General features: G+C 43.5%; 1 protein-coding gene across 1 annotated transcript in view; it reads left to right on the top strand.

Annotated features, from left to right (window-relative positions):
- CRB1 (crumbs cell polarity complex component 1) overlaps positions 1-27,553 on the top strand; it is a gene marked incomplete at its 3' end in the record, with an annotated part of 164,876 nt that overhangs the window by 76,270 nt on the left and 61,053 nt on the right. The window contains exon 5 of the mRNA XM_082265223.1: positions 1,584-1,745. Within this exon, the coding sequence (XP_082121349.1) occupies positions 1,584-1,745 (162 nt within the window). The remainder of the gene's footprint in view (positions 1-1,583; positions 1,746-27,553) is intronic.

Raw genomic sequence — 27,553 nt, 5'->3', positions numbered from 1 at the left:
GTCAGAAAAATAAATGTTAGTGTTGAAAAAGTGCAGAGGGATCGAGGGCGGGCAGTATGTACAATTAAGGAGTTCTCACAATAGCTGGGTCGCTACAGAGTGGCCTCGACTGAGGCCATAAATCAACCAGAACATGTCAATAGATGAGTTCAGAGGGTATGACAGTTAGAAATACATGTCAATAGATGAGTTCAGAGGGTATGATTGTGGGAAGTATGTACAATGTAGGAGTTCAGAGGGTATGACAGTGGGCAGTATGTGCAGTGGAGAAATTTAGAGGGTATATCAGGGGACTATACATGCAGAAGGGTATGAGAGGGGTAGTATGTGCAGCAGGAGAGAACTAGTATATGATGGTCAAGTTTGAGAAAATCTGCCACGCATCATTACGGATGATAGAAAAACGGTTGAGTGTGGATAGCGAGCCCTGGGCAGTGTATGGTACAGACTCGGAGCAGTGATATGTGGCACACAGTACATGAATCTGTCATTGGGAGAGAGGGGTGGATTGATAAATCAGACAGGGGTGCCTATTAGGAGGTGAGGCAAAAGGGCAGAGACGTACAGTACTGTGCAAAAGTTTTAGGCAGGTGAAGAGATGCTGTGAAGTAAGAATGTTTCAAAAATATATACATTTTAACCGTTTTTTTTATCATTTTACAAAATGCAAAGTGAGTGAACAGAAGAAAAATCTAAATCAAATCAATATTTGGTATCACTACCTTTTGACTTCAAACATGCCTCAATTCTTACACTCGCACAATTTGTACACTTGGACAAAGTCAGAGATTTTGTAGGATTAGAGTCACGTGTATGATTAACCAATTATACCAAGTGGGTGCTAATGGTGTTCAATTTCATATGTAGGTTGAAACATAGTCTTAACTGAAATAGCTGTATAAGAGGTTTAAAACTGGGTGAGGAACAATCAAACTCTGCTACTAAGGTGAGGTTGTGGAAGAGAGTTTATGTCACAGGTCATACACCATGGCAAGATGGAGTACCCAATAAGACACAAGGTAGTTATACTGCATCAGCAAGGTCTCTCACTGGTAAAGATTTCAAAGCAGACTGTGGTTTCAATATGTGCTGTGCAAGCTCTTTTGAAGAAGCACAAAAGAAACAGACGCAGTTGCAAAGTCAACGGATCAACAGCACATCCTTCAAGCTTTTTAATTAGTCACTGTTGCCCAAAAAAGGGGCACCATTAAGAGCATTGTGTATTTAAATGATTAATAAATAAGTTTGAAAAAGCACATGATGTGCTGGTGTTCCACAACCTTTTCTAGGACTTCTTTATAAACTCCTTGTGTCTCTTCACTGTAAGCTGCAGATGGTCAGAATAGACAGTGTCCTCAGTCTCCTTGTCCACCAGGCACCTGGTGCCACAGTGACTCTGAACCTAGAGGTGCTCAAGACGGAGTCTTTACCCAAGTGTGAATTTTATAGTTATTTAAGCAATTCTCAGAAACTGAAAACATCACATTAGGAACTAGAAAATATATCATATTTTTAGAACATTTCAGTGGGCAAATGTGATTATAACAACTAATCCTAAAAAAAAAAAAAAAATCTTGTTACAGGATACACAGGTTCTCTGTGTGAGACAGATATGCACATGTGCAAAAGCCAGCCTTGTAAATTCGGAATGGAGTGTGTGGAGCTGCCATGGTTCAATGGATCTGTTACCACAGAGGAAGAACAGTTTTCTGGTTATATGTGCAAGTGTGGAAGGGGATTATCTGGTATGTACTATTACAGAAAAACAGAGTAATGTATAATTGGTATTTTTTTTTTTTTTAGTTTCCTACTGGCGCTCCAGTTTTCACCCACAATCCTAAAATGTTGATACAGTAGGTTAATTGGCTCTCACCCATATCGGTCATAATGTGTGCATGCCTGTAATAGGGACCTAACACTAAAAACTCCATGGGGGTAAAGAGTTATGAAAAGCTGACCTTTTTTAGTAAGAATTTGGGTAGTTAAATGTAGCTTTCTCTAACCAATAATTTATCCAACAGTACTCACTGGAATATCCAGCCACTCAGATATTTTCTATATTGTTTTATGCATGTGTTTTTGTGGTGCTTTTTAAAAATTGCAGTTGACAAGTATCAGCTGACTAGTCTAAACAATCTGAAGCAATTATGCCTCAAAATGGGTCAAAGTTTTTTTCTGTGCAAAGAACAGAAAAACACTGTGCAAAGCTGAAACATAATTTACCCATTAGAGACTACAGGTGGCTCAAATGCTCAAAGAAAGTTATTTTCTTTTCATACCACATGGTATAGTACATGTGTTATAGGGTATAATATTCTGCTTTGCTGTAAAAAGCTTTATGTGTACTGTAGGAGCTGCTGGAAATTTGCCCAGGTTCTTCCCTAGTGGATTGCCCGGCAACCAGGCACACGATCAAAGCCATACCTTTACTCAATAACCAATTTAGTGGTGTTGTTTTTGTTGTTTTTTATTTTTGAAGAACTTGGATAGGATTGAGGAAATTAATCGGGATGCTCCAAAAAACAGAACTATGTACAACTTGAGGACAACTAACTCCTTTTTACAAAAAAGTACTTGCTTATAGCAAATTGTGGACTTGGCGTTATAGTGGAAACAGTTAAATGCAAACTCATTTCTTTAGAGCCACAAGAGTAGTCTCTTCACAAGAAATCAGATTCAGGAAATCAGCCGATGTCCCCTTTAGACAAACACACAGCTGACTCTAGCACACGAGGGGTGGCAGCAACCCAAAAGTCTATAAGATCTCTCACAGCAGTCTATACTCACAAAATGTCCAGGGACAGATGGTTGTCTCCTTCCAACTTCCAAACAACACATTTCTCCAGTGATATAAGACTGAATCTTTAGCACATAACCCCTCAGTCAGCTTTCTGTAGCTTCAGCAACCAGGCCCTCAGGTTGGGCACCTCACAAACAGCAAGAACATGGCAGTGTTACCCTCCAGACTGGAATGATACTTTGCAGGAAAAGACCCAGAAACTAAGTGTCTCAAGAGAATTTATACAGACTCCCAGCGGCCTATAGGGCCATCCTCCCTGGGAATGGCCATGGCTGCACAATTATTAATACTGCCATCTGCATAGCTCCGAACCTATGTCCAGAGAATTTTCACAACTCTCTGGAAAGCAGGGGGAGCTATCAGACTGGCAGTAGCTGAGAACACTGAACTGACCTAATAATCAGAGATTGGAGGATAAAATATTGGACTTTATAGGCACTTGTAGTTAAAATAATGTTCTTTATTAGAAGATGATAAAAAGTTGAACAGAGAACAGAAACAAGAAAAAGGAGGTAGAAGACCTTAATACAGGAGGCGTTTGGCCTCAAATACATAAACATACATAGTCGCGACATTCCCTATCCGGGGGGGACAAATTCTCTGTGCTGGAGTCAACCCTTGCCTCATAACATCTCCTGCCTGGATAGCCTCGGAGCTACCGCTCCATTTATAGGCGCTCTTTACTCTTGGATTGTCATTCTCTGCAAGGCTCCCTATATTGTATCGTTGACTGGCATTACAGTTTTGGTTAAATGAGACACACATTTGGTCTCCTAATGATATAACAAACATATGGACAAGCAGAGAATCCCCTTGTTATTTGCTACACCCTCCAAGGGTCATCCTACCTACATTGTATCTCCCCATTACCTGACTCTCATTCAGACTACTCCTGTACCAGTAGCTCCAGAGGAAGCTTATATCTATAACCGAAACATGTAGGGCAACCTGCTCATATCTAAGCGCCTATCTATCAACGCTCATATAGGTGGAACTCAGGGGCGGTTCAGCAATCTCTACTGCAAATCGTCTTTTGAGCCCTATCAATATATGATGCATTATGTCGCTATTGTTCTTAATACTTGCATGTAACATACTATATGTGTGACTATGTATGTTTATGTATTTAAGGCCAAACGCCTCCTGTATTAAGGTCTTCTACCACCTTTTTCTTGTTTCCGTTCTCTGTTCAACTATTGATCATCTTCTAATAAAGAACATTATTTTAACTACAAGTGCCTATAAAGTCCAATATTGTCTCCTCCAATCTCCTATACTCATCGGGATGTGGCACTTATAAATTTTTATTGCGCCCAAGTTTACTGCGGCCTGGTAGCGCAAAAACAATCCATTCAGACCTATTAATCATTCGCACTGGTCACGGTGAGCAGAAACAAATTTACCTAACAGAATAACTACAGCCACACTGATTAAAGTGGGGCAAGGTAAATTTACGGAAACACATGCAGCTCCACTGAACACAGTGAGCCAGCAGTAAATCTAATCTAGCCCCTATCTAGGAGGGTGCTACAGTACAGAACTCAAGAGCTTAAGTTGAAATTTACACATACAAATTAATGTGTCAGAGCAGTGACTACACTGTTGCTGACTGCTGATATATACTGTATCTATATGTGTTCTAATAAGGCATCATATAATTCCCAAAAGAGTTGCTCTGTAAGTTTCAAGGTGTGGACTATACTTTTGCCAGTAACTCTAGGTCTAAATGACTGGGTCCTGTTATAATTTTCCAACCCATGTTGTTCTGTATTTTTTTCAGTGCATTACAATGTATACAGATCATCCACAATGGTCTGTGCCCCCAAAATAGCTTACATTTAATGTTTCTCCGACAGGTATACAGACACACACAGACACTAATAATGTCTGGTGAAAGCCAAATAACATACCTGGAAGTTGTATTTCCCTGGTGGAATGAACCAAGCACTACATAACAAGACTCCTAACCATTATTTACATACATACCTTAAGAGGCAGACAAAATATTTCATTCTTACATATCTGCACTCCTAACCCTAAAAAGATTTGTTGTTAGTGGTTAGATTAGAGCCAGGTCATTCCTAAGATTACTTATACAGGTGGTATTGGGGCCCCATCCTTCAACCTCCCTGGAAATTTGATAGCCATGTCCCTTTCTTTTTTGCTAGTAGTTGCAACTCACTGTCTTGCTAACACATCAGTAAGTAGTTAATTTTCACTGGTGGATACTGCATGGTTATTGGTGTTATTCTGGGCTACCTTCACAAAGCGGTATATAACCGCATCCGAGTATGCAGTAAGATACCACACAGCGTTTTTCAAATCGTTTTTTAGCATTCACTAAAAAATGCTACTAAAATACCACAAGGTATTTTTTGAAGTCATGTGGTATTTTTTTTGTGAAAACCTGCAGCAAATTACAGCCGGCGGTAGCTGGCGTCCTTACCACAGGCTGTTAATGGCTAATTGTTAAGGAGTGAGGGGACCCGGTGTCCTTAGCAATCAGTAACTGTCATGGTTGTTAAGGAGCAGGCAGCCTCCTCGTCCTTAACAACCGATGAGTCATCAGGTGAATGTAAAAAAATGCCGTCAATGATATATTAAGAAAACAAAGAAAACAAACGCTGTGGGGTCTTCCCCAGAATCCATACCAGAATGTTTTGAGTATGGGATACTCAATCAACAAAAATAAAAGGTGTTGTGTAGTGTTGAGCGAACACGGACTGTATTATTCGTGTTCGTACCGAATAATTGGATTTTTTGTACCCGAACACGGACACGGACACTTTACTGTATGTTCGGGTAAAAATCCGTGTTCGGTCGTTTTATTTCCGGGTTTTGCATGCTTTGGCGCTCTTTTCATGGCGGGCTTTCAACAGCCAATCAACAATCGTTTAACTGGTGTGCCTTAAGCCATCCCAGCCATGCCTACAAATGTCTCAGTAGCTGTGATTGGCCGTCTGAAGCATGTGACCAAGTCTTTATAAGTTCCAGGCAGCCGCAGCGTCTTCATTCTGCTGCTTAGATCAGGGACAGAGCACACATCAACGTGCTGGCTGCTGATTAGGGAAAGACAGGCAGGAAAAAAACATTTGTGTCCGGATAGAATTGAGGGACAGGTCGGAGTGTTTAGGCAGGGCGAGTTGTAGGCATTTTAGGGATAGAGTCTGCTGAATTATAAGGTCAGTGTCTTCTACAAAGTACAATCGATATTGCTGTGTGGGGGGTGGGGTGACTCTGCACTCAATCCTGATCTACGATCTCTTCTCAATCCTGTTAGGGAGAGGCTGCTGCTGAATTTTAGGGAAACTGTGTTCTACAAACTACAATCGATATTGCTGTGTGGTGTGGGATAGGAGATAGGCAGGTGTCAGTGATCCACATCCATTTTTCTGTGTGTGAGCTGCAGTGAACACAATCTTTTTGGGCTGCAGTGAACACAATCTTTTTGGGGTGCAGTAAACAACGTCCTTTTTGGGGTGCAGTGAACAAAATCTTTTTGGGGTGCAGTGAACAAAATCCTTTTTGGGGTGCAGTGAACAACATCCTTTTTGGGGTGCAGTGAACACAATCTTTTTGGGGTGCAGTGAACAAAATCCTTTGTGGGGTGCAGTGAACACAATCTTTTGGGGTGCAGTGAACAACATCCTTTTTGGGGTGCAGTGAACAAAATCCTTTTTGGGGTGTAGTGAACACAATCTTTTTGGGGTGCAGTGAACAAAATCCTTTGTGGGGTGCAGTGAACACAATCTTTGTGGGGTGCAGTGAACACAATCTTTTTGGGGTGCAGTGAACAAAATCCTTTTTGGGGTGCAGTGAACAACATCCTTTTTGGGGTGCAGTGAACAAAATCATTTTTGGGGTGCAGTGAACAACATCCTTTTTGGGGTGCAGTGAACAAAATCCTTTTAGGGTGCAGTGAACACAATCTTTGTGGGGTACAGTGAACAGAATCTTTGTGGGGTGCAGTGAACACAATCTTTGGGGGGTACAGTGAACACAATCTTTTTGGGGTGCAGTGAACAAAATCCTTTGTGGGGTGCAGTGAACACAATCTTTGTGGGGTGCAGTGAACACAATCTTTTTGGGGTGCAGTGAACAAAATCCTTTGTGGGGTGCAGTGAACACAATCTTTGTGGGGTGCAGTGAACACAATCTTTTTGGGGTGCAGTGAACAAAATCCTTTTTGGGGTGCAGTGAACACAATCTTTGTGGGGTGCAGTGAACAAAATCTTTGTGGGGTGCAGTGAACACAATCTTTTTGGGGTGCAGTGAACAACATCCTTTTTGGGGTGCAGTGAACAAAATCCTTTTTGGGGTGCAGTGGACACAATCTTTTTGGGGTGCAGTGAACAAAATCCTTTGTGGGGTGCAGTGAACACAATCTTTGTGGGGTACAGTGAACAGAATCTTTGTGGGGTGCAGTGAACACAATCTTTGGGGGGTACAGTGAACACAATCTTTTTGGGGTGCAGTGAACAAAATCCTTTGTGGGGTGCAGTGAACACAATCTTTGGGGGGTACAGTGAACACAATCTTTTTGGGGTGCAGTGAACAAAATCCTTTGTGGGGTGCAGTGAACACAATCTTTGTGGGGTGCAGTGAACACAATCTTTTTGGGGTGCAGTGAACAACATCCTTTTTGGGGTGCAGTGAACACAATCTTTTTGGGGTGCAGTGAACAAAATCCTTTGTGGGGTGCAGTGAACACAATCTTTGTGGGGTACAGGGAACAGAATCTTTGTGGGGTGTAGTGAACACAATCTTTGGGGGGTACAGTGAACACAATCTTTTTGGGGTGCAGTGAACAAAATCCTTTTAGGGTGCAGTGAACACAATCTTTGTGGGGTGCAGTGAACAAAATCCTTTTTGAGGTGCAGTGAACACAATCTTTGTGGGGTGCAGTGAACACAATCTTTGTGGGGTACAGTGAACACAATCTCATACTTCTGAACATTTGAGGGTGCTGCCTGTTCCATACTCCTCCTCCTACTGCTCAACCATCCTTTTAGGGATACAAACAATAGTAATTGGGGCCTAGTGTGGTGGTGTACGTGTGAGATACATACACTTTCTTTTTGATCATATTTTCTATTCCGCTATTCAATTAAAACCTTTGGGGATCAATTAAATTGCGTGATAGTCTGTGTCGGTACGTGTGAGATCCACCTTTCCAAGTTTTTGGGGTTCATCTCATACTTCTGAAGATTTGAGGGTGCTGCCTGTTCCATACTCCTCCTCCTACTGCTCAACCATCCTTTTAGGGGTACAAATAATAGTAATTGGGGCCTAGTGTGGTGGTGTACGTGTGAGATACATACACTTTCTTTTTGATCATATTTTCTATTCCGCTATTCAATTAAAACCTTTGGGGATCAATTAAATTGCGTGATAGTCTGTGTCGGTACGTGTGAGATCCACCTTTCCAAGTTTTTGGGGTTCATCTCATACTTCTGAAGATTTGAGGGTGCTGCCTGTTCCATACTCCTCCTCCTACTGCTCAACCATCCTTTTAGGGGTACAAACAATAGTAATTGGGGCCTAGTGTGGTGGTGTACGTGTGAGATACATACACTTTCTTTTTGATCATATTTTCTATTCCGCTATTCAATTAAATCCTTTGGGGATCAATTAAATTGCGTGATAGTCTGTGTCGGTACGTGTGAGATCCACCTTTCCAAGTTTTTGGGGTTCATCTCATACTTCTGAAGATTTGAGGGTGCTGCCTGTTCCATACTCCTCCTCCTACTGCTCAACCATCCTTTTAGGGATACAAACAATAGTAATTGGGGCCTAGTGTGGTGGTGTACGTGTGAGATACATACACTTTCTTTTTGATCATATTTTCTATTCCGCTATTCAATTAAAACCTTTGGGGATCAATTAAATTGCGTGATAGTCTGTGTCGGTACGTGTGAGATCCACCTTTCCAAGTTTTTGGGGTTCATCTCATACTTCTGAAGATTTGAGGGTGCTGCCTGTTCCATACTCCTCCTCCTACTGCTCAACCATCCTTTTAGGGGTACAAACAATAGTAATTGGGGCCTAGTGTGGTGGTGTACGTGTGAGATACATACACTTTCTTTTTGATCATATTTTCTATTCCGCTATTCAATTAAAACCTTTGGGGATCAATTAAATTGCGTGATAGTCTGTGTCGGTACGTGTGAGATCCACCTTTCCAAGTTTTTGGGGTTCATCTCATACTTCTGAAGATTTGAGGGTGCTGCCTGTTCCATACTCCTCCTCCTACTGCTCAACCATCCTTTTAGGGGTACAAACAATAGTAATTGGGGCCTAGTGTGGTGGTGTACGTGTGAGATACATACACTTTCTTTTTGATCATATTTTCTATTCCGCTATTCAATTAAATCCTTTGGGGATCAATTAAATTGCGTGATAGTCTGTGTCGGTACGTGTGAGATCCACCTTTCCAAGTTTTTGGGGTTCATCTCATACTTCTGAAGATTTGAGGGTGCTGCCTGTTCCATACTCCTCCTCCTACTGCTCAACCATCCTTTTAGGGGTACAAACAATAGTAATTGGGGCCTAGTGTGGTGGTGTACGTGTGAGATACATACACTTTCTTTTTGATCATATTTTCTATTCCGCTATTCAATTAAAACCTTTGGGGATCAATTAAATTGCGTGATAGTCTGTGTCGGTACGTGTGAGATCCACCTTTCCAAGTTTTTGGGGTTCATCTCATACTTCTGAAGATTTGAGGGTGCTGCCTGTTCCATACTCCTCCTCCTACTGCTCAACCATCCTTTTAGGGGTACAAACAATAGTAATTGGGGCCTAGTGTGGTGGTGTACGTGTGAGATACATACACTTTCTTTTTGATCATATTTTCTATTCCGCTATTCAATTAAAACCTTTGGGGATCAATTAAATTGCGTGATAGTCTGTGTCGGTACGTGTGAGATCCACCTTTCCAAGTTTTTGGGGTTCATCTCATACTTCTGAAGATTTGAGGGTGCTGCCTGTTCCATACTCCTCCTCCTACTGCTCAACCATCCTTTTAGGGGTACAAACAATAGTAATTGGGGCCTAGTGTGGTGGTGTACGTGTGAGATACATACACTTTCTTTTTGATCATATTTTCTATTCCGCTATTCAATTAAATCCTTTGGGGATCAATTAAATTGCGTGATAGTCTGTGTCGGTACGTGTGAGATCCACCTTTCCAAGTTTTTGGGGTTCATCTCATACTTCTGAAGATTTGAGGGTGCTGCCTGTTCCATACTCCTCCTCCTGCTGCTCAACCATCCTTTTAGGGGTACAAACAATAGTAATTGGGGCCTAGTGTGGTGGTGTACGTGTGAGATACATACACTTTCTTTTTGATCATATTTTCTATTCCGCTATTCAATTAAAACCTTTGGGGATCAATTAAATTGCGTGATAGTCTGTGTCGGTACGTGTGAGATCCACCTTTCCAAGTTTTTGGGGTTCATCTCATACTTCTGAAGATTTGAGGGTGCTGCCTGTTCCATACTCCTCCTCCTACTGCTCAACCATCCTTTTAGGGGTACAAACAATAGTAATTGGGGCCTAGTGTGGTGGTGTACGTGTGAGATACATACACTTTCTTTTTGATCATATTTTCTATTCCGCTATTCAATTAAATCCTTTGGGGATCAATTAAATTGCGTGATAGTCTGTGTCGGTACGTGTGAGATCCACCTTTCCAAGTTTTTGGGGTTCATCTCATACTTCTGAAGATTTGAGGGTGCTGCCTGTTCCATACTCCTCCTCCTGCTGCTCAACCATCCTTTTAGGGGTACAAACAATAGTAATTGGGGCCTAGTGTGGTGGTGTACGTGTGAGATACATACACTTTCTTTTTGATCATATTTTCTATTCCGCTATTCAATTAAAACCTTTGGGGATCAATTAAATTGCGTGATAGTCTGTGTCGGTACGTGTGAGATCCACCTTTCCAAGTTTTTGGGGTTCATCTCATACTTCTGAAGATTTGAGGGTGCTGCCTGTTCCATACTCCTCCTCCTACTGCTCAACCATCCTTTTAGGGGTAGAAACAATAGTAATTGGGGCCTAGTGTGGTTTTGTACGTGCAAGATACATACACTTTTTTGGATCATATTTCCTATTCCGCTATTCAATAAAAACCTTTCTAGGGCAAGATCTTAAATTACAGAAATATGAGGAGACCGTCAAATAAGGGCCGTGGCCTGGGTCGTGGTGCTGCTGGTAGAGCTCCTGTTGCAAGGAGAGGACGTGGTCGATCTGTGCCAGCTACACGCACAAGTGAAACACCTTCCTCAAGTGTGAGTAGGCGACAGAACCTGCATCAGTATTTGGTAGGGCATCATACGCCCCTAGAAGTGATGAGGCCAGAACAAGTGGAGGCGATAGTAGATTGGTTTGCTGCTGACAGTGCCTCCAGTTCCTTCACATTGTCTCCCACCCAGTCTACTGCAGAAAGGTCACAGTTGGCACCTGCAGCCGATGTCCAACCGTCTTTCACCTCACCCCCTTGCAAATCAGGCAAGCAGTCTGAGCCCCAAGCCATACAGCAGTCTCTTCTTCTTTTTGATGACTCTGTCAGCAGGGTTTCCCAGGGCCATCCACCTAGCCCTGCCCCAGAAGTGGAAGAGATTGAGTGCAGCGATGCCCAACCACTTATTTCTCAAGATGAGTACATGCAAGGATCATCGCAGCACGTCTCCGATGATGACGAAACGCAGGTGCCAACTGCTGCGGCGTTCAGCATTGTGGAGACCGACAAGGAGGGCAGGGGTGAAGACTGGGTGGAAGATGATGTGGAGGACGATGAGGTCCTCGACCCCACATGGAATGAACGTCATGCAGGTGACCTGAGTAGTTTGGAGGAAGAGGCGGTGGTCGCACAGAGCCACCAGCACAGCAGAAGAGGGAGCAGGGTGCAGAAGCGGAGCGGCCGTGCCCTAGACACTACGCCCGCTACTGCCCAACGCAGCAAGGGAACGAGCGCACCAAAGTCAGCTCAAAGGAGTTCTCTAGCGTGGAAGTTCTTTAGAAAATGTGCTGATGACAGGACACGAGTGGTTTGCACCCTGTTGTAATGTTCCGGTACCTTTGGTACCCTAAATTACACTTTCCACAAGTGTATGCGCCCCACCATTTACTTTTGGAAAGGTGCGCATACACCTTTAAGACTGGAGCTGTCATCACCCAGCGCCGGACTAGATGGCTATTTAGGGCGTCGGTTCTCACTCACATGTGTTCGTTCAAACACCCTTACTTGGATGCTAACCTTGCTTGAAGCTTCCATGCTTGCAAGCTTACTTCGCTGACGGAACCTCGCTGCGCTGATCCCTTTATCCCGCTACTGGATCATCCGCCTCTCCTGAACCACCCTTCGGCTGTATCGCTAATAGTGCTAAGTACCCCGCAGGGGAATTCTCTATAAACTTATACTAAGCTTACACTATCTAGCTCTGCATAGTAAAGACTGTTTATTACATCTGCATAAACTAGATTGCTAGCTCTTGAGACTACTGCTACTTTTCTGCACTGGGTTGATCTCTTTTGTATGTCCACCTGCTATTCTATCATCTGCTATCATACAACATTGCTAAACCTTCCTGCATCCATCTGCTACTGTCTCACCTTCAAGTGTCTATCACCTATCACCTCCACTCAACCTATCCCTCAACCTTCATCATTGTGTTACCACATACATAAAGTCATTCTAGGAACCAGCTTGCTAACTGTGTGTATTTACTGGCTGAAATAAGACCTTCCACACATGATGAGTCATTGAGGTTGGGAATGGTATCTCAGCATATCTCTTACATGACTACTGACGTGGATTTATTTCTGCAGCTGAAAATCCACACCATATAAGAAACGCAGGAGCGTTACACCTGTGCAATCAGAGCTTGAAGCGAGGCATAAACCTTCTCAACCTGAGCACAACCTGCATGATCAGGCATCTAAGTGTAAAGCACGAGCTGCAGTGGAGTACACACCTTCAAAACCAAGAAACGTCTCTGGCTCATCCTGCTTCCTCTTCTGCTGCAGTCTCGGCCGCTCCAGCCACATCTGTAGTGATACCGGCACCTGCCACCCCGCAAACAGATGATCTGTCAGCAACACCACCACCTGGGTCACCAACAACCATCTCCACAATGTCCCGTGGAAGCGTTCAGCTTTCCATCTCCCAAACACTTGAGAGGAAGAGGAAGTACCCCCCTACCCACCCGCAATCCCTGGCCCTGAATGCCAGCATTTCAAAATTATTGGCCTTTGAAATGCTGTCATTCCGTCTGGTGGAGACGCACAGTTTTAAAAACCTTATGTCGGTGGCTGTCCCACAGTACGTCGTGCCCAGCCGCCACTACTTTTCCAGGCAAGCCATCCCTTCCCTGCACAACCAAGTGGGGGAAAAAATCAGGTGTGCACTGCGCAACGCCATCTGTGCCAAGGTCCACCTAACTACCGATACGTGGACCAGTAAGCACGGTCAGGGGCGTTATATCTCCCTAACGGCACACTGGGTAAATGCAGTGGCGGATGGGCCTGAGGCGGATAGCAATTTGGCGCATGTCCTTCCACCACCGAGGATTGCAGGGCGCTTCAGTTTGCCTCCTGTTCCTAACTCCTCCTACTCCGCTTCCTCATCCTCTACCGCCTCCTCATCCGGACAGCGTAACACCTTCACCACCAACTTCAGCACGGCCAGGGGTAAACGACAGCAGGAAGTTTTACAACTTGCCTGTTTGGGGGACAAACCACACACCGCGCAGGAGTTGTGGAGGAGCATGGAACAGCAGACAAATGAGTGGTTGCTGCCAGCGAGCCTCAAGCCCGGCCTGGGCGAAATCTCATAGCAGCTCTGGGCCTAGCCGGTTTGACGCACATCCCTTGCCTGGCGCATGTGCTGAATTTGGTGGTGCAGAGGTTCCTTAAAAACTACCCCGATATGTCAGAGCTGCTGCAGAAAGTGCGGGTCGTTTGTGCGCACTTTAGGCGTTCTCACCCTGCTGCTGCTCACCTGGCAGCGCTGCAGCGTAACTTCGGCCTTCCCGCTCACCGCCTCATATGTAACGTGCCCACAAGGTGGAACTCCACCTTGCACATGCTGGAAAGACTGTGTGAGCAGCAGCAGGCCATAGTGGAGTTTCAAAAAACAATAAGGTGAAACCACCCTTCTCCTGCGCTTGGTATCCAAGCCCCTCAACCACACTCCTCACGGGACTGACAAATGGCTTCTCAGATGGCTACGGTCTTGCTGCCCTTAACGGACTGGGGTCGTCCACCGGTACTACAAGCAAAAAGAACAAAGAAAGGGCGCACCGACCTAGCACATTATCCTCAATAAAAGGCTTTATTTATGTAACATTAAAAAATGGCTACTCACAGACGTAGATAAACATAAGGCGTGTCAAGCTGATTTGCTCAATTGTCCGTGTTTAGTCCATATGATCGCCCATGACCGATGAGATGACTGACGCGTTTCGAGGCCTAGCCTCTTCCTCAGAGCCACTCTCATGGATCCCACGGGACTTTTCCGTACCTTATGCAGAATAGCAATGGATACCGACCTTACCCACCCATTGTTCCATTTTTGCTCTTTCTCACTCTTTTGGGGTGTACCCTCATTTAAAATTTGTGAAAAGAAGCAGTGTTGGCTACCTCGTCCTCCTCCTCAGGGCCAGATTAACGTAGGGGCTATTGGAGCTGCAGCTCCAGGCCCCTACCTTTTATATAGGCCCCGGGTTGGCCATATTCACTGTTACCGCTCTTCTGTCACTTGTAAACACAGAAGTCTGGCTTCTATGCTCGCTTCCCCAGGCAGCACCCTCAGAACCTCCCCACACAGCGCGAAGGCCGGACAAGGAGGGACAGTTGCCGATGTGTTTATGGGCTTCAGAGACAGCATCCCATGTTGAATTAGGCATGCATGGCTGCACCCTTCCTCCTCTGGGTGCATGGCAAGGCACGGCCCTTAAGGCTCCGGCCCTGGTCCTCCTCCACCGCCGCTTCCACCTACACCGCCCATAGGTGTGCGCAGCCTATTGCATTAAGGTGTGCACCCCAAAGTTGAAATACACATGCATGTGTTTGCCAGCAGGGAGAGTAATGTATCGGGGCCATGTACCTGTAGGCAAAGAGAAATAGAGCAGAGCAGGTCCGAGGGAGATCTTTCCCATCTCCTCACTGGCAATGCTATGTGCCCTAGGTGATTAGGGTGTGCCCAGGCACACCCGGCACACCCTGTGCGCATGCCTATGTCACCGCCACATCCACCACCACCTCAACCTCCCTCCTACTCCATATGGGCCTCGTCCTTCAGAGATGAAGAAGAACATTGTTTTATTTTTCTGTTTTTTTTTTGTTGTTTTAAGTCATTTCCCTATCCACATTTGTTTGCAGAGCACTTGCCATGCTCTTAATTACGTTTTGCTGCCATTTGCAGCACTCTAGCCCTTTCCTTTGGTGTTTTAGAGCCATTTTAGTGCCTTAAAGTTCGGGTCCCCATTGACTTCAATGGGGTTCGGTGTCCGGGAAAAGTTCGGTAAAAGTCCGGGACACGGACCCGGACTTTTTTTTTAAAGTTCGGCCGAACCCGTCGAACACGGACATCTAAGTGTCCGCTCAACCCTAGTGTTGTGTAAAAAAAGACAGGAGGCAGTTTTTGACAAGTCCTTTATTTAAAAAACAAACAAACAAAAAATTTTACCCAGTGTAGATCCATCATCAACCACGAAGCCTAGGGCCACAGTTCTGACAGTTCTTAAATAACTAAGGGGCGAGGGACTGTTAGACGGCAGAAGCTGACCTTTCTTCTTTTTTTTTTTTTTCGGGTTCACAGTGGCGTCTGGTGTTGTGATTGACGATGGATCTACACCAGGTGACCTTTTTTTTATTTGTGTTTTTTAAATAAAGAACTTGTCAAAAGCTGCTTACTGTCTTTTTTTTATACTACACCTTTTTTTGGTGAATGACTAGGTGTACTATGTATCCCATACTCATTCACATGGGGGGAGGCTTTCAGATTCCAATAAGTTGTCCACCTGCAGTCCCCCACAACCACCGGCCAGGGTTGTAGGGAAGAGGCCCTTGTCCCCATCATTATGGGGAAAAGGTGCTTTGGAGGGTGGAGCTCTTCTCCCCTGCCCCAAAGCAGAAACCTCCCCCCATGTTGAGGGCATGTGGCCTGGTATGGTTCAGGAGGAGGGGGGGGGGTTGCTTGCTTGTCCCCTCCCTTTTCTTACCTGCTGGGCTGCATACTCATGTAAGGTTCTGGTATGGATCTGGGGGGGACTTCACGCTATTTTTTTTCTTAATTTTTCTTTGCCAGCATTTTATTTTACATTTAGCTGTCAGCAGAGAACTGCGCTGACAGCTGATGACTCATCGGTTGTTAACCGCTTGCCGACCACCGCACGACTATTTACTGCGGCGGTCAGCCCCTCACAGGCAAAGCGACGTAGTACTACGTCGCTAGCCTGTGAGGGTCTAGGGAGCGAGCGCGCGCCGCCGGAGGCGCGCCCCCGCGCAGTCACGGACCCCCACGCATGCGTGACCGGCGGACCCGATGTCCGCCGATCACTCGCGATCGTCCGTTAGAGCAGGAGAAAGGCAGGCGGCTAATGTAAACAAGCCGCCTGTCATTCTCCCCTGTGTAGGAATAGTGATCATACGGCTCTACTATGTAGGACCGTTGATCACTGTTCCTACACCTCAAGCCACAGCCAATCACAGTTAGAATCACGCCCCTAGGGATACACATAACCCCTCCCTCTCAAAAAAGTTAACCCCTTCACTGCCAGTGTCATTTTACAGTAACAGTGCATATTTATAGCACTGATTACTGTAGTAATGTCACTGGTAACCCCAAAAGTGTCAGAAATGTCAGTCAAGGGTCCGATCTGTCCGCCGCAATGTCGCAGTTCCGCAAAAAAAATCGCAGATCGCCGCCATTACGCATTAAAAAAAAAACAACAAAAATGACAAAAATCTTTCCCTTTGTTAGTAAACGCGATAACTTTTGCGCAAACCAATCAAAATACGCTTTTTGCGATTTTTTTTTACCAAACATATGTAGCATAAAACAAATTGGCCGAAAATGTTAAAAAAAAATAGATTTTTACTTTTTGGGGGGAATTTCATATAAAAAAATGTGAAAAATATTGTTATTTTTGCTAAATTTACGCTCTTTTTTTGTTTATAGCGCATGATCAAAAAATCACACAGGTGATCAAATACCACCGCTCTGTTTGTGGGAAAAAAAGATGTCAAATTCGTTTAGGTACAGCGTCGCACGACCGCGCAATTGTCCGTTAAAGTCGAATCGCAAAATAGGCCCTGGTCAGGAAGGGGGTAAAATCTTCCGGGGCTTAAGTGGTTAATGATGCGCCAGCTGCCTGCTCCTTAAAGCAGAGTTCCAGCTTGTTTTTTGTTTTTTTAAATAACCCCTGAGATGTTCGCACCTAATGCTATTTATAATGGAATGTGTATAAAATGTAGGTATTCTAAATCATGTTCTTTTCAAATAAACGAACTTTGTAGCTCCCAGGGAGTGCGCTCCCATCTTTAGTGTGGGCATCTGAAACCCACTTGTTCCTCTCTCCGGGATACAGCGCTGCTGGCTAGCCAGGATGCGCCTCTCGTTCTTACGCATATGGCGCACTCGGCGCACTCATTGTGATTCTATAAGCGACGGATGCCCATTGACTTCTGGGATTGATGACACTAGTCTCCCAGGAGCCAATGCACAGCCGGAAATGATGTACCGTGTTTTCCGGCGTATAAGACGACTGGGCGTATAAGACGACCCCCCTATTACATGATCTACCGGTAATACTTATACTTAGGTTACCTTGGAGATATTATACTCGGCGTATAAGACGACCTCCCATTTTTGGGGGATTTTTTTGAGGTTCAAAAGTAGTCTTATACGCCAGAAAATACAGTACCTGCCGTGGTGAGGTACACAGGAATAGACCAAATATGCCATTAAAATAGAGATAAATCGAAAAAAATAAATAAAGTGCCAATGTGTTTTTAACCTGCAACAAAGAACTGGATGGGGCAAAGTTTTAAATATGGATGGAACTCCGCTTTAACAACCAGGTTTTTTACTGGTTGTCATGGATACTGTCGTCTGTCGGTTCCTTAAATATCACATGCCGGGACCACTACTTATTTACCGCATGCATTTTCTTTTTCATTTTGTGAATTGACTTTCATTCTTGTGTCATGCAGAATTTACAAAGTGTTTTTGCTTTAGGCAGTAAATAGTATGTAAAGCAATAGTGAATTGACATTTTTAGGATCGCTAAATACTGCCTGCAATCTGGTTCTGTGATCTGAATCCACTGTCTTTTGTGGACACAATGTTTTTCTGTAGTGGGGTAAAAAATTTTATTATTATTACCGTATTTTTTGTTATTTGTGCTGTGGTCAGTAGTTATGTTGTTAATTGTTTCAGAGCATGTTCAAAGTAACCTTAGGGTCAGTTTCTGAATAGGTTTCAAAAAAAGTTCTGAAAATGACTAAAGGAATAAAAGCAGGCACTTAGAGGTGTGGTTATGTGGCCCTATTTATGATTAAGGAATGCTGCGCACCATTGGACTTTGCATTATGCAATGTATACAAGCTTGGTGTAAGATTACTGCCATCTTGTGGCAAGATGATTTTTAGACAGCTGTCTGTGAATGCCAGCCCATCAAGGATTGACAAACTATATTATATATTATTTAAATGCACTTTAATACCTTAGCTTGTAGGCAAGCAACATTCTTGTGAATCAATTGAAAAAGATATCTGTGTTGTAGAGTCATGTCTGTGTTGGTTTCTTCAAAAGATAATATTGTAACTGTTACAGTGATATATATTGCATAATTGAAAACTACAGTTGTGTTTTTGTCATTTCAATTAAATGTAAAATATGTACTATGCATATACAAATTAGGAACCACTTTGGGGATAATGGAAACAAACATGTCATCGTATATCTTATATTCCCATCCCAACAAAGTTCTCACTTTTTTTTTTTTTATGATTATTATTATATTTTAGCTCTATTATCTTTTTAAAGTTTATTTTCCCACTTAATATACTGTTATGGGATATATCTCCTTGGGGTTTTAAAAGCTAAAATAGGTAGTCATTTTTTTCACAGCAAACCTGCACTTTTTTCTGTTCTGTATTTGTCTATTTTATACTGCTGAGTGGAGGTTTTGACATGTTGGTACTTTTAGAACAGAAAGAAATATTTATAATTTAAGGGAAAAAATTCATATTTGATACTTTAAAAGGAGCCTTCACCTTTGTTTTCATGTTTGTTTGTAAAAGAGTAGCACAAGAGTAGCCACAAGTTTGCACATGTATGGCTCTAGTAACCACATCACAATGGCAAAAGCATTAAGCAGAAAAAAAAAAAAAAAGAAACACTTTGATACTTTGATGTGTCACCATCATTGGTATAAGAGGAAGGACAGTCTATTCTGGTCACAACAGCAACTGGCTGGAGCCTCTAATCCTATAGAGCAGCATCAGAATTGTCTTGTTTTCTCACCATTCAACAATGAACAGTTACTGACTGATAGAATTTAGTGTGGATCAGACAAAATGCTGGGTCTGGTATGAGAAACTTAAAGGATATATACTGTGCCTTGAAAAAGTATTCATACCCCTTGAAATTTTACACATTTTGTCATGTTACAACCAAAAAAGTAAATGTATTTTATTGGGATTTTATGTGATAAACCAACACAAAGTGGCACATAATTGTGAATTGGAAGGAAAATGATAAATGATTTTCAATTTTTTTTACAAATAAATATCTGAAAAGTGTGGCGTGTATTTGTATTCAGCCCCTTTCACTCTGATACCCCTAACTAAAATCTAGTGGAACCAATTGCCTTTAGTACTTACCTAATTAGTAAATAGAGTCCACCTGTGTGTGATTTAACCTGTTTGTTCTCTAAGGTTCTCTAACAAATCTCTGAGGGCTTCAAAGAACAACTGTATTTATACTGAGATTAAATTACATACTGGTGGACTCTATTTACTAATTAGGTAAATACTGAAGGCAAATGGTTCCACTAGATTTTAGTTAGGGGTATCAGAGTAAAAGAGGTTGCATAATTATATTCAATATATTATTAGTAAAAAACGATTTATCATTTTCCTTCCACTTCACAATTATGTGCAACTTTGTGTTGGTCTATCACATAAAATCCCAATGAAATACATTTACTTTTTGGTTGTAACATGACAAAATGTGAAAATTTCAAGGGATATCAATACTTTTTCAAAGCAATGTAATTGTAGTTGCAGTGAATTAAATACTTACCTTTCCATAATTGTTCTTTCCTGGTGCATATCCATGGCAGCGTATTCATGGTTGGCAAAATGAGGTTGAGCTACCGACCGGGTGCCGTCATCCAAATTGACTCACAAGAGAAAAGGAAATGTCAGTTGGTGAACCAACTAGACATGACAAAAAGTACTGGACTTTAGGAGGCACATCATAAGATAGATACATGCAACTCAGATTCTTAAAAAAGAATACTTTTATTAAACACAATGTTAAAAATCGGTAAGAGGTAAAAACCTCAACACTAAACAAAATTCAATACATGAAGAAATAAATAAAAATAAAAAAAGAGGCCACAAGCCATATGAATACACAATTGTACACTTGTATAAATTTGAGGATTTATCAGATTACAGGTCAAAAATTTATACTTGACTTTGAAGAGTACATTTGATTAGAGGTCGACACGTTTCGCGGTAAGCTTCGTCAGGACCATTATTAATCAAGACAATTCTTAAGATAAAAAAACAAAAATTAGCAATCAAGTTCAGACCATTATACAAGGAGATATCCTAGCACAAGTGATTCAATATCTACTATATATATACCTATGTGTCAGTAAAGTGAACCAACCTTCTCTGATATGCGTATGGCAACAAATGGCTTTCAGGCAGACACAGGGGACAGGTAAGGAGTAGGATGCCTTAGATGGACATTGTGAACTCATAAAGTGTAACCTGTATTTTAACATATGTAGTATATACTATAATTCATTAAATGGGGTATTCTTTATGTAAGTCTCTATACACTACTTGGATTAAATCGCAAAAAGGTTTTAGTTACCCAGGCTTCCTTGTGATGCAAAGTTTGGGACAGGAATATGGTATTTCCAAGATTCAGCCGCAATGGCTGGTAATCGGATACTGTTGGTGAATACCAAATTGGCTCCCTAATGTTTACTATTTAGGAATATAGCTATGGTAAAAAGAAAAAAGAAAAAGAGCAGCAAGTTTTTTGGAGCTCATAAGGGTAGAACATTTTTTAAAGGAAAAAGAAAGTATATAACAAAGACATATATATTATGTCTTAAGCTTACCCCAGGATATATGGTGTTGTAAATCTAGTAAGAACAAGATGCATTGCTTCAGGGTGGGTATGCTCAAATAGGTAGGTCCAACCTACCCTGCAGGTCCCCAGACGCAAAGGGAAGGAGGCACAATACCTCCAGGAAGCAGCTCTTAAAAGACAGGAAGTAGTGATAGATGTGGTGGTGAGGAGGAGTTGGTGTATGCACCTGTGTTGGAGAGCTGTGAGTTTGGCTGGAGGCTGCAAGAAACAGGACTTAACAAGGACTGTTACACCTTGGGGCGAAGACCCAACTACAAACTGTATGTGTTTTTTGTTCTTAGTTTGTGCTGAAGATAAGCGGACTTTGTTTTGTATTTTTTTGCTTGTGTGCTGCTGGAAGCCATATTTTTGTGTTACCTGCTGAATAAAAGCCTTTTTGTTTAAAGTTTAACGGTTTTGCACTCGGTCCTGTGGAGCCAAAATCCCCCCAAACATTACAACTGGTGTTTCGGATGCGGGCAGAGTGCACTTGCAGCCACAAAAGCCGTTTAAAACTTAAAACTGACATTTAAAGAGACTTATGGCATGTCTTGGGTGAAATCAGCTCAGACACTGCAAACAGCAGGAAAAAGCATGGAGGAGGTCATCAAAGCTTTGGCGCAAGCCACCGTGACCCAGCAGCAACCCTCAGCAGAGGAAAACCGTCGCCATGAGGAAGTGATGGCCCAGAAGCAGCAGGCCCTGGAACAGGCTGTAGCTGCACAACAGGAAAGCACACGGTTGTTAGCTGCCCAGTTTACTGCCCAGCAGGAGTTCACGCAAGCACAAGCGGTGGCCTTGCAGGAGGCAGTACAACGTCTGGCTCAGGGACGTGAGCAACCGGTCGTCGCTGCTGGCAACCAGGTGTCTGTGAAAGCCAGCCATTTTTTGCAAAAACTGACACCAAGCGATGATGTGGAGGCTTTTCTCACCACCTTTGAGAGGATAGCAGAGAGAGAGGGGTGGCCCCGTGACCTGGTGCAGGTTGCTGCTACCCTGTCGGGGACCCAATCCCAACAAGCAAAAGAGTTTCTGCAAAGAAATAGGGACATGTTTTCAGGGTTGCCTGGTCTCACCAACGTCATCGAGCATGACATTGTAACTGAGCCCAAGGTAAAAATCCGGTTAAAGCCTTATCGTATTCCAGAAGCTCACAGGGTGGCAGTATCAGAGGAGGTGAAAAGGATGCTTGAACTTGGGGTCATTGAAGAGTCGCAGAGCGAGTGGTCGAGTCCAATCGTGTTGGTACCTAAACCCAACGGCACGCTTCGCTTCTGTAATGACTTTAGGAAACTTAATGAAGTCTCCAAGTTCGATGGTTATCCTATGCCCCGGGTGGACGAGTTAATTGAGCGATTGGGCCCAGCCAGGTATATCACCATGCTGGACCTTACAAAAGGGTACTGGCAGATTCCTCTAACCATGGAGGCCAGGGAGAAAACAGCCTTTTCTACTCCAGAAGGCCACTTCCAGTACAAGAGGGTGCCATTTGGTCTTCACTCAGCCCCCGCCACATTCCAACGGGCCATGGATAAAACTTTGCGCCCACATCTACGATATACTTCCGTCTATCTAGATGACATAGTCATCTTCAGTACAGATTGGGAGTCTCATCTTCCCTAGGTTCAGGCAGTGGTAGACTCCTTGAGAAGAGCAGGGTTCACCATCAACCCAGAGAAGTGTGCAATCGGGATATAGGAAACCAAGTACCTAGGGTACATTGTGGGTAGAGGGCTGGTGAAGCCTCAAAGGAGTAAGGTACAAGCCATACTGGCCCCGTCCCTTAATCAAAAAACAAGTCAGAGCATTTTTGGGCATAGTTGGTTACTACCCGAGGTTTGTGCCCAACTTTGCCACCGTGGCTGCACCGTTGACTGACTTGACCAAAGGCAAAAATCAGTCATGATAAAATGGAATTCTGAGGCCGAAGAAGCCTTTTCGGAAGCTTAAAACTGCGTTGTGCCAACATCCGGTACTTGTACCTCCGGCCTTTGCTAGGGATTTCATAGTGCAGACAAATGCTTCAAGTGAAGGGTTGGGGGCAGTCCTTTCTCAAGAGATCAATGGGGAAGAGCACCCCGTAGTTTTCCTGAGTAGGAAGCTGACGCCAGCGGAGAAAAACTACGCTGTGGTGGAGCGGGAGTGTCTGGCCAGTAAGTGGGCCTTGGACTCTCTATGGTATTTTCTCCTGGGCAGAAAGTTCCGCTTGGTGTCAGACCATGCTCCGCTAACCTGGATGAGGCAGAACAAACACGCCAATGCCAGGGTGACAAGATGGTTTCTTTCTCTACAGGAGTTCAATTTTGTAGTAGAGCACAGACCCGGGAGACAACATCAAAATGCTGATGCCTTCTCCCGAGTCCATTGCATGGTGTCAAATGGTGCCTCCAACACCTCCGTGTTGAGGCAGAGGGGGGGGGGGGTGTACAGGACGCCAAGGTATATAGCACCGATTTTTGGGTTATGGTGCCTTTAAGGGAAGTGTGGAAGTACTCAGGGGGTCATTCAGGATGGGTGAGGAATTACCGGGAATAGCCTGAAACAGGAGAGGACTGACTTGCAGTTCTCTCTGGTTTAATAGAGAAATATTTGGGACACGGGATTTCGGAGACCCTGAAGCGATATTCAGATGGGAAGGGGTCTCCACCTCTGACTATGAGGATTCCAGCACACACAGCGTTAAGAACCTCCAGGAAACAGCTCTTAAAAGACAGGAAGTAGTGATAGGTGTGGTGGTGAGGAGGAGTTGGTGTATGCACCTGTGTTGGAGAGCTGTGAGTTTGGCTGGAGGCTGCAAGAAACTTAACAAGGACTGTTAAACCTTGGGGTGAAGACCCAACTACAAACTGTGTGTGTTTTTTGTTCTTACTTTGTGCTGAAGATAAGCGGACTTTGTTCTGTATTTTTGTGCTTGTGTGCTGCTGGAAGCCTTATTTATATATATATATATATATATATATATATATATATATATATATATATATAATGGTTTTCAGAATTTTACAAATAAATATGTGAAAGGTGTGGCATGCATTTGTATTCAGCCCCCTGTGTCAATACTTTGTAGAACCACCTTTTGCTGTAATTACATCTGCAAGTCTTTTTGGGCAAGTCTCTACCAGCTTTACACATCTAGACAGTGAAATTGTCTGCTGAGTCTTCTTTGCAAAATTGCTCAAGCTCTGTCAGACTGGACGGAGAGTGTCTGTGAACAGCAATTTTCAAGTCTTGCCACAGATTCTCAATTGGATTTAGGTCTGGATTTTGACTGGGCCATTCTAACACATGAATATGCTTTGATCGAAACCATTCCATTGTAGCTCTGGTTTAGAGTCGTTGTCCTGCTGGAAGGGAAACCTCTCCTACAGTCTCGTGTCTTTTGCAGACTCGAACAGGTTTTCCTCTAAGATTGCCGCCATCCATCTTCCCATCAACTCTGACCAGCATCCTAGTCCATGCTGAAGAAAAGCATCCCCACAACATGATGCTGCCACCACTATGTTTCCCGGTGGGGATGGTGTGTTCAGGGTGATGTGCAATGTTAGTTTTCTGCCACACATAGTGTTTTGCTTTTAGGCCAAAAAGTTCAATTTTGGTCTCATCTGACCAGAGCACCTTCCTCCACATGTTTGCTGTGTCCCCCACATAGCTTCTCGCAAACTGCATACAGGACTTCTTAGGGCTTACTTTCAACAAAGGCTTTCTTCTTGCCACTCTTTTATAAAGGCCAGATTTGTGGAGTGTACTACTAATAGTTGTCCTGTGAACAGATTCTCCCACCTGAGCTGTGGATCTCTGCAGCTCCTCCGGAGTTACTATGGATCTCTTGGCTGCTTCTCTTATTAATGCTCTCCTTGCCCTGCCTGTCAGTTTAAGTGGTCGGTGATGTCTTGGTAGGTTTGCAGTTGTGCCATACTCTTTCCATTTTCACATGATGGATTGAACAGTGCTCCACGAGATGTTCAAAGCTTGAAATATTTTTTTTTTATAACCTAATCCTGCTTTAACCTTCTCCACAACATTATCCCTGACCTGTCTGGTGTGTTCCTTGGCCTTTATTATGCTGTTTGTTCACTTAGGTTCTCTAACAAACCTCTGAGGGCTTCACAGAACAGCTGTATGTATACTGAGATTAGATTACACACAGGTGGACTCTATTTACTAAATAGGTGACTTCTGAAGGCAATTGATTGAATTTTATTATATGCCAGTGCTAAGTCAGAATGTGGCTTCCGCTGGTTGATTGCAATATCTACCGGCTCTTCCGCATGAGAGATTGATGTACAGGCATTTGGATCCAAGCAGCACATCATAGTGACTTGTGGGCGGAAGTAGGTAACACTCCGGCTTGTTTTTGTATAAATGCGAGAGGTCGGGTTGCGTGGCCACACCCGCTGAAGAATACGGAATGACGAAACGAGTCCAGGGCGTGACCATGCGACCCCAGTAAGCAGATGTCGGATTGTTTGGTATCACCCGGGAATCACTCGGCTCAAGGTTTCGAGAGTTGGTGAGAGATACCGAATGACCGAAGATCCTGATGTGATTTTAATTATGCGATTTTGATTGTTTACCATTTGAGTTTTATTTCAAGTGGGATGTTGACTAATAAATTCTGTAAACAGGATTGTGATATGTGTTGCTTTTTATTTTTTATATGAGCATTGATCAAGTGTTGGAGTTGAAGAAGTGGAATCCATGCTTTGTACTCAAGGCTCATATTTATTACTATCTGGTGAGTTTGTTTGCCGATGGGGAGAGAAAGTCACGTGGTGTGGTGAAAGTGTCACTCATCTATAACAGCTTGAAAACTTCCAGACAACATAGCGGTGTCATTATCTCATCACTAATATTTTAACACTTGGTGGACTTTTAAGTGAACTTTTTATGCTTTCATCTTTACATCCTGTTGGATGCATGAACTTTAGCGCTACTAATGTTGGAGCAAATTATGGTCAATATTTTTTATTGATTATTTTTTTCACTAACTTGTTGGTTTTAATTGATGTGGTTTGATAGTGGCAGCTATTGGTTTTAGTTAATAGAGTTACTGGTGGCGCTGGGTGTGATTTTATATTTATTGTATTATCACAATTTTTTATTGAGTTGATAAATAAATCTCAGTGTGTGAATGAGGTCTTGGGGCTCATGCACATGGGTGCTGTGGTCTGTACAGTGTAAATCAGTGGTTCCTTTATGTGGCTTGAGCCACCTGGAGCTGTACGAACACAGCTACAGGTCCTAATTTGACAGGCGTGGGGATGCAGTTGTACAGACCGAACACAGACAGTGTGCATTTGGGAACCGCTCACCTTCCAAACAGCCTGCAGCTGTGTTCGTACAGGCTCTGCATCCCCATAGAATGACAGATGGCTCCAGCCCAAACCCCTCCTTCACACAGCCAGTGTGAATGAGCCCCTAAATATATTTTTCTAACCTAAAAAACAGATCTCTTCAGTGATGTGCTGTCACTACTAAGAGTGATTCCATCTTCATATGGTCTTCTCTCAGGTTTCTTGGGCTCCAGTCATTTGGCCAAACTGTGATGATGTAACTTACATGCATGCGCACGCGGGTGTCATGGTCACAGCACCTCTCTCAGTGGATGATATGTCATCCATTGAGAGCACAGTGCACATGCACTGGTGCTATCACCGGCTGCTACATTTAGGAGATATTCACTGCACCTACCTGTAGATACAAGATAAAAAACCTGCAAGACCAGTTAGTAAATGGTTAAATATAAGGAGTTGATACATGGATGTAGAAGGAACTGACAGTGTAGGGGAGAAGAAGCAAAGTTGCATAGATCAGGAAGCAGTCTGGGGGAGAGGAGTGGGAAGCCCAGGCACATAAAGCACACTAAACTGCACTGGGACAAGAAAACAGGCAACTATGGAACCGGTGTAACAGTAAATTCTTCACCTCATGGGAATGAATGCAGCTGATCAGCTGTGACAGTGTCAGGAAGGCAGAGCAATGGGGGAGAGAGCGAGATGAAAAAAAATATACAGGCTGGGACAAGGAGTATAGAAAGAACTGCAGGGAGAGAAGCAAAGTTACAGAGATAAACTCAGGAGCAGAGCTAACACTAGAGCCAGGGATGGGAGGAGGGGCAAAACTGGGAGGGGGATTAGTGAGGGACAACTTTCTCTTTCTCAGCAGATAAAAGCTGGCAGCAGAGAGAGTGGGAGAGATCAGCTTTCAGGTGCTGAAGGAAGATTTCTGTAAATGTCGTTCATCTCTAATCCCCCTCCCTGTGTGGACCCCCCTGTTTGCTAGGGCCCCCTACAAGAGCACTGGTGGTCCCACCCATCAGCGGCCCTGCCTAAGCTCCAACATCCTGTTGGATCGACCGGCGTATG

The sequence above is a fragment of the Pelophylax lessonae genome (assembly GCF_965119305.1).
Source record: "Pelophylax lessonae genome assembly, chromosome: 8".
Lineage (NCBI taxonomy): Eukaryota > Metazoa > Chordata > Amphibia > Anura > Ranidae > Pelophylax > Pelophylax lessonae.
This window is presented reverse-complemented; position numbering and strand designations above follow the sequence as displayed.